Here is a 7808-nt window from a genome sequence, read left to right on the forward strand (position 1 = left end):
AGAGACTATCGCTGAGTCTTTGAGATGGCACTGCTCTTGGAGAGATCAGGCAGCTATCCAGTGAGAGGGGTCAACCTTTGGAGGGGATGGACATTCATCCTTATCACCATTGATACTTGCTCTAGACATGAGTTTTCCTTCTCTGCCTGAAATTCCTCTGCCACTACCACTATATGAGGGCTTACAGATTTCCCAATCCATCAACCTGCTTCTCACACATATTACCTCAGAGCAAAGGACTCATTTTATGGCAAAGAATGTAAAATGATGGGCTCATTGGTCTTATTATATACCATGCCACCCAGAATCAGTCAACCTAGTGGAATGATGAGCTGGCCTGTTGAAAGCTCGGCTAAGGTGCCAGCTCAGAGATGACACCCTGTAGGGTTGGAAGTTGGACCACTGCTTTCCAGGATGTGATACATATGCTGAATCAATAACCAATCTATGGTTCAGTGTCCCCACATAACTAGAATATATGAGTCCAGGAACCAAGGGATAGAAGTAGAATTGATCCCTTTAGTTATCTCTCCCAGGGACTTACTTGTGGAATTTGTATCTTACTGTTCCTGCAAACTTAAATTCTGCCAGTTTAGAGGTCTAAGTTTCCAGGAAGTAAATGCTTTCTCCAGTGGAGGTGGGAAAGGCTCCAGTGAACTGGAAGTTGTGACTATCACTCAGCTGTTTGGGGCTCCTCATAACAGTGGACCAGCAGGCAAAGGAAAGAGTTGTCTTCTGGCTAGAATAATTGGCCTTGATTACCATGAGAAGCTAGGGTTGCTGCAACGCAATGGGAGAAGATAAGAGTATGACTGCAACCCATGGGATTCGCTGGAAGTATCCCCCATACTTTTGTGCTCACTGATAATTGTAAATGGGCAGTTATAACAACCCAAACCTAACAAATGCAAAGCAACTAACAACTCAGTCCCCTCAGGGTAGAGGTCTGGGTTACTCCATCAGACTACAGCACAGACTTACTGAACTGCTAGATGGTTGTTGGGGGGCACCTAGAGTGGGTGGTGGAAGTGAGATTCAAAATATCAATTAGGACTCTGGGATCAGCTGTGGCAGTGGAGATTTTCAGGAGATTGCAATTGGCCATTGACACCACTTGCCAGGAAAGACTGCTCACTAACCTGAGGGAACTTGTAGGGCTTAGCTTCTCTGGTAGCTTCCTGAATGGGCTGAGTGACGCGACCTGGAAATGGAAGGATGCTTTGTTCCCTGCAGAAAACCCTGAGCTATGGAATTCTGAAGATGGTTATATGTGCTTATCCACTGATGGAGCCATGAGTGGTGCTGCATCCTCAATAGTTAGAATACATGGATGGGGCTTGGAGCCAGCATAAAGACAAAATCAGAATAGCTATTAATCCCATCCTGTAGAGATAACCCCCATAATTATTTTGATGTAATTACTTCCAATTTTTTCCTATGCATATATAAAATATATAGCTGCAAAACTGAGATTCTACTATAGGAAGATTTTCATACTGCTTTGTAAAAGCATTACATTATATTGAATACATTGAATTTTCTTGAATTTTTCCATATTAAATGTTTTTAACACAAATTTTCATGAATTCAAAATATTCAATCATACAAGTTTATCATAGAAGATTTTCTTCATGTCTGGGATTCCAGATTTTTGTTATTAAAAATGCTGAGATTCAAACTATCACAAGGACAAAAAATCAAACACCGCATGTTCTCACTCATAGGTGGGAATTGAACAATGAGAACACATGGACACAGGAAGGGGAACATCACACACTGGGGCCTGTTGTGTGGTGGGGGGAGGGGGGGAGGGATAGCATTAGGAGATATACCTCATGTTAAATGAAGAGTTAATGGGTGCAGCGCACCAACGTGGCACATGTATACATATGTAACTAACCTGCACGTTGTGCACATGTACCCTAATACTTAAAGTATAATAAAAAAAATGATAACCAAGGAAAGAATGTTGAATTTATAGACAGCAATTGTCCTTCTTGTAGAAAAATATTGAGCTCCTGTATTTCAGGTTAAAATGGCATGTCAGTTTTTCAGATGAAGTAACTGAACATATCAAGTAGTATCTTTAAGTCATATAGATGGTAGAAGACTTGAAACTAGAAACCAGAGCTGAAATGAAGTCAAAAATTCTCACTTTGGTATGGTTTCATGTTTCTGAAAAAAAATCAAGTCATACAGTGCATTAAAAAAATTTTCTGATATTAAGACTATGATAGAAATTTCATAGGTATATATGTGCGTGTATGTGTGTGTGTATAATAAATCACTTTTTTAATACCCTTGATGTATTAAATGTGAAGCAGAAATTATTTGGAAGATGAAATATATAGGAATAAATTATAAAAAGTAAAAAAAAAATAAAAATGCTGAGATTAAAATTTTTATGCGTGAATCTTTGTGTGTGTCTTTGATTCTTTCTTAAAGACAAATTCCCAGCAATAGTTCACTTGGCCAAAGGTGTCCAGCACACCCTCAGAAATGATGGGTGTTGCCAGCCTTAGGCTCTGGCTGTTCTGACCCTGTCCTTCCCTGTTTTCTCTCCTCCAGTCAGTCTCCCATGACAAGGGTTTGTGTTGAGCAAGCTCTAGGTTTTCGTCTTCCTGCTGGTTTGGGTGAAGCCATTTGTGGATGGGTGTTGCTCATGCAGACCTTGTGATGCTGTCTCTCCTCTAATCTGCTCTCAGTATCTGTTTTGTAACAATGAGTGAGTGGGAGGCAATCTTCTCTGCATATCAGATGAAAGCTTCACAGAGGGAAGATCTTTTCTTATCGATGTGGGCTATAAGGAGGGCCCTGTGTGGCATCAACTACTTTCTTTATATCATGTATCTAAACCATAGTCTTCAACGAAAGAGAGCCGGTGGTCTTCAACGAAAGACAGCGATCTTTCTTTCCTCCTCCCTTCCTTGCCTGGGGACATTTAGCAATGCCTGGAGACATTTTGGTTGTCACAAATTTGCGGTGGAGAAGGGGGTGTTGCTACTGGCATCTAGTAGTAAGAGGCCAGGGATGCTGTAAACATCTTATATCTTGTTTATAATTCAAAATGTTCTTAGTGCTTCTGAATATTACTAAAGATAAATCAGAATTGGTATAGGGTTGATGATTAAGGCAAGGAAGGATTTCGTGTCTTTTCTTAAGCTGGAAATATGGATCCTGCCTTTCCAGGGAAAATCTCTTCTTTTTCCTCATTTTTTTTCTTCATTATTTCCTCTCTATTTCTCTCTCTCTCTCTCTTTCATACACACAGACACACACACACACATACACACACACACACACACACACACACACACCCCTTCCAAATCCTTGGGTGCTTGGGCTGGGAATCAGGTCGCTATGTGCAGGGAGAAGAGAGCAGCAGAGAGGGGACACACACCCATGACTAGAAACTGTGTCTTCACTGAGGTTTATTGAGAGTTCTGTGACTTGTAGGATACTTCTGGAGGCTTAGGGTTGTGGCTGAGGGACCAAGGGTAGACCAGAATGAGTGGCACACACTTTGCTGCTCGGGTCCAGTTCCAGGTTCCCTTTAAGGCTGGCTCAGGATCCAGAGTTAATTTGCCTGCAGGATCTGGTTGATCCAGGGCCGGTAATGGGAGATTCGGGTGAAGACAGCAGGGGGCTTTGCATCCGACCGTCCATAGGATACGATGCCCTGGGCTACCCCAGCACACAGAAGAGGGCCCCCAGAGTCTCCCTGTAGGGGGAGGAGAGAGAGAAGAAGGTGAGCCTGGGAAGTCCTCCACTCCTGTCTGCCAGCCAGCTTGGAGTCACAGTGAGACCTAAAGTCAGACCCAGGAGGTGGGGCTCCTCGCTTATACATCTAGTTCTGATGCCCCTTCTTCCTTTCTTGGGACTGTCATCCACATTCTTCACATCACCCCATGCCCCTAGTGCAGTAGACTGGAATGGACGGTCAGAGGCTGTCTTGGGCCATGGGAGGACAGACAATTCCTGTGATGCCCACCCTGTCACTGGCTGACAACCTTCTGACCCCATCTCCTTCCAAGAGCATTCTGGTCCCTGAACAGTGAGTTTTGGAGAAGAAACCTGGTTGGAGGCTCACCTTAAATGCAGATTTTGTCTTCCTGGGATTGCCCACACACAGCTGAAGATTGTGGTCAAAGTCTCTGAAGTGGCTGCAGGCCTGGGGATCCATGAGTCTTAGCTTCACCTCTTGCAGAGTGTCTGAGCCCGGCTTCAACACACCTGTTCTTCCCCAGCCAGCCACCCGGCACATTCTCCCAGGTGGGACAAAGTTGAATTGGGATGGTAAGGGGAGTGTCCCCACGGCCAGGGTCAGGCTGGCTTTCTCCTTCAACTGTGAAGGGAATAAAGGACTGTCAGTCCTCTAAATGGGCTCTGGACAGTTGGAGGTGATCAGGGAGGGACAGGGTGAGTAGCTTCATGTTATAGCCAAGTCCTAAGAAAAATTCAGGGCAATGAGCACCTGAAGGAGAAGCTTAGGAGAATGGGAAGTGGAAAAGGAGAAGAGAGGTGTTGTCACCTTTAGTAACATGATATCATGGTGAAGAGTAGAAGTGTTATATTTTGGATGACGGAATTGCTTTATAACCTCAAGCTTCTGCCATGTGTCTTCTTCCTCTGTTATGTTATGGGCTCCAAGGGTGACTGTTATAGACCTGTTGTGAGGAAGAAGGAAGGAAAAGGAGTGACAGTGATGGCTTGGGGTTTCTCCTGAGGTGAGGTCATTCTGAGAAAAAGGGACTAAATTCTGTCACTGGGTCGCTGGACTCTACCCATCTCCCTTTTCGTGGGCCACTTGTGGCGTTCGAGGGCTCAGGATTTACTCATGAAAGAGCTTTCTCAGGGAACAGACACAATTTCTAGGACCCTTGGAATTGCTGGGGAATGAACAGGCAGGGAGGACTCAGGGGACAAGGTTCACACTTCCCAATTCAGGGAACCCTGCATGAGGGCCAGCCCCTGAAGCAGGAGATATCAGTTAAACGGGAAAGTGGGGTGTCATGTGGACCCTGTTCTCTGCCTCCCATAAAATGATGGGTTCAGGACCCTGAGAACTAGAGGCCAGTGTTCTTGAAAAGGCCATAGAGGAAGTGGCCCTGAGACTGGGTGAGGCCCTGAAAAGTGAGCTGCGTGTCTTGAGTTGGGTAGGGGTGAGGGGTGCTGCTGCTACAAGAGGGACCTTGGACAGGGCCCCCTTTTCCTCTGAAGGGGAGCTTAGCTCACAGTGACTGAGGCTCAAGGAACTATTCAAACATGGACTAAAGTCTTTCAGCCCAAGTCTTCCCTCTCCTGAAAGTTGACAAGACCCAGGACCCCCTCTTCAGGCCCCAGTGCAGGTGTATCCCTGGTTGCTACTCTGGTTATTCATCTCCCATTTGGAGATAAATAGACCCTGTTTTCTCACCTTCCTGCACAATGAGCAGCCGTCAGCACAAAGTTCCGTCTTATCAGGAAACCACCACAAAATTTTGAGGGACCGTTGGAAGTTACAATTTCCAGGTAGGCCATGTAGGGGCGGGAATGTGGCTTGCATTCTGTGCCCCCGATGATCTCCCCTGGAACAGAGCACCCCAGGGTTTGAACACGGGCATAGATACTCACTCCAACGAATGGACAAATTGGGTTAAAGCTGAGCAAGGCTTCCCTGGAATCTCATTCTCACCCTGTGTTCCGCCCATCTTCCCTCTCCTGTCTCCTGTATTTCGTATCTTTCCCCACCCATAACCTCCCAGGTGAAATCTCATTCTTGCCTCTGCTCCATTCTGATGTTTTCATCTCAGACTTCTCGCACTCCCACCTTGCCCTGGCCCACCCTCCTCTGTCTCTGCGTAGGACCCGCTGTCCAGGTTCCTGTTTTAGATTTCTCCATAGCTCGTGAGCATGGTCACGGAGTGAGCAAGTCACAAGGTAATTGGTAGCCCTGATGCTCAGAAGATTAAGAGGGCATGTCTGTTTTCCTGGGGATACCCCTTTTCCTTCCACTTGCTCTGGGCTTTTCTACAATTGAGGTGAAATTCCTTGTTCCTGGGAGCTGCCCTAGGCTGTAGAGAATGGCAGTGGGTGGGGGTGGGGTGGCATGCATCCCAAGTGGAAATTTCCCTCTGGGACTCTTGAAGAGAGCTCTTGGAACCCCGTTTAAGAGTCAGCTATTTTCAGACTAAACATCTTTGTTTCAGGAGCTGATACTGCAGATTTCAGAGGGAAGAACCCTGATACTCACCAGCTTCAGCTCTGGAGCACAAGAGAAAGAGCAGCAGGGGGAGAGGAAGAAGCAGCATCTTCATCCCAGAGAGGCTGCCTGAGCAAATTCTGGTTTTCCTTTCCAGTCTTGGGTTTTATAACTCCCAGCAGGCAAGAGAGGGGCAGGGCTGGTAACCACAGGAACTGCGTGGTTATGTTTTCTTCTCTCACTCTGAATTGGCTGTTTCTGATCAGAAGTTCCCCCAGAATTACCCTGTGTTTTTCTATAGAGGAACTTGAGCCCTGAACTCCCAAGTGCTGGCTTCTCAGATGTACCCTCAACTATGATGCCTTTTCTGGAGTTGGGGGCAGGAAATGGAGGGACCATGTTTTTCTTTCCCAGTTAGGGCAGCTTGTGAAAGGCCCACTGAATGTTCAGCGCAAAGACTTTTACGGCTATGGTCCATAGTCAGAAATGCATATTGCAGAGTCCCAATGCATGCACATATGTATGTGTGAGTATGTAAGCACAAATGAAAGGTTTCAGGAAACAATCTTTATCTTAACCATGTGCAGTGTTCTCTGTTAGTTTCCATTCCACTCCACTCCACTCCATTCCACTACATGTCAAAACTTGAGCAACAACCCCACTTAAAGGATAATTCCTTGTAACTTGAAAAACATTGACCTGGATCCTCTGAACCACATGTTTTTGACAGACGAGAGATCCAAGGAGGGTAGATGTGGGAAAGGAACAGACCCTAACTTTATGCAAAGAGCAATTGGGATTGGAATTAGCATTTTCTGAGAGTCTAGGCATATCATATATTGTCACAACTCTTAGATATATTATTACTTTCATGGCAACCCTATCAATATGTATTACCATTATGATCATTATCATGTCACGATAGTCAATTTTTTAAATCAGCTGTCATAGCTTATGGTTCAGAATTAGATTTTCCTGATTCCAAATCAAGGGCCCTTTCTGCTGTAGCACTAGAGAGAAATAGAGGAATAGAGTCCTGCCAATGTGCAGGGGAAGTAAAGATGTAGAAGGGTGTTTGCTCCAGAGAGGTTGGGGTTTCCTACTGTTACATTAAGAATCAAGCTTTCCACAACAACCTGGGGACACACCATTACTGTCACTTTACAATTGTAGAATTGAGACTCAGACACATTAACATGACCAAGATCACACACCTTATAATATCAGAAGTGGGTTTCAAGCACATAGCTTTTATTTTCCCTGGACTTACAGCAAGCAGGCTGCATGGTGGACTGTCATTTCTCTTGGAGATTTATAAGGCATTTAGTTCAAAGATGGGGATGTGTAGTGTATAAGTGCCTTTCCCAAATCATCTCACTATGCCCTTGGTCTCAGCTTGGGCTTGTGATCAGAGTGATCCACTCCTTAGTATATATTGGCCAGGTCCTCTGTTGCTTTTAACTTAATTTCCCAAGTTCTACCTGTAGCTCTAACTCTCTCTAGAATAAGATGTTTAAACACATTCCTAATGTCTTTTCAAATCTGGTCTTCTTAGGTGTCCTTGTACCACTTTCTTCACTCTCTCTGGGGTTGCCAGAGAATATTCAGAATGCCCAGTTAAATTTGT

General features: G+C 45.0%; 1 protein-coding gene across 1 annotated transcript; it reads right to left on the reverse strand.

Annotated features, from left to right (window-relative positions):
* Positions 1-3414: 3414 nt before the first annotated feature.
* On the reverse strand, positions 3415-6323 carry CMA1 (chymase 1). The gene is made up of 5 exons (XM_054448742.1): positions 6233-6323; positions 5417-5567; positions 4532-4667; positions 4091-4345; positions 3415-3721 (listed from the first exon to the last, which is right to left on the reverse strand). The coding sequence occupies exons 1-5, from the start codon at positions 6294-6296 to the stop codon at positions 3578-3580; spliced, it is 750 nt and encodes a 249-aa protein (XP_054304717.1). The 5' UTR covers positions 6297-6323; the 3' UTR covers positions 3415-3577.
* Between the last annotated feature and the right edge of the window lie 1485 nt (positions 6324-7808).

The sequence above is a fragment of the Pongo pygmaeus genome, chromosome 15, assembly GCF_028885625.2.
Source record: "Pongo pygmaeus isolate AG05252 chromosome 15, NHGRI_mPonPyg2-v2.0_pri, whole genome shotgun sequence".
NCBI classification, from domain to species: Eukaryota; Metazoa; Chordata; class Mammalia; order Primates; family Hominidae; genus Pongo; species Pongo pygmaeus.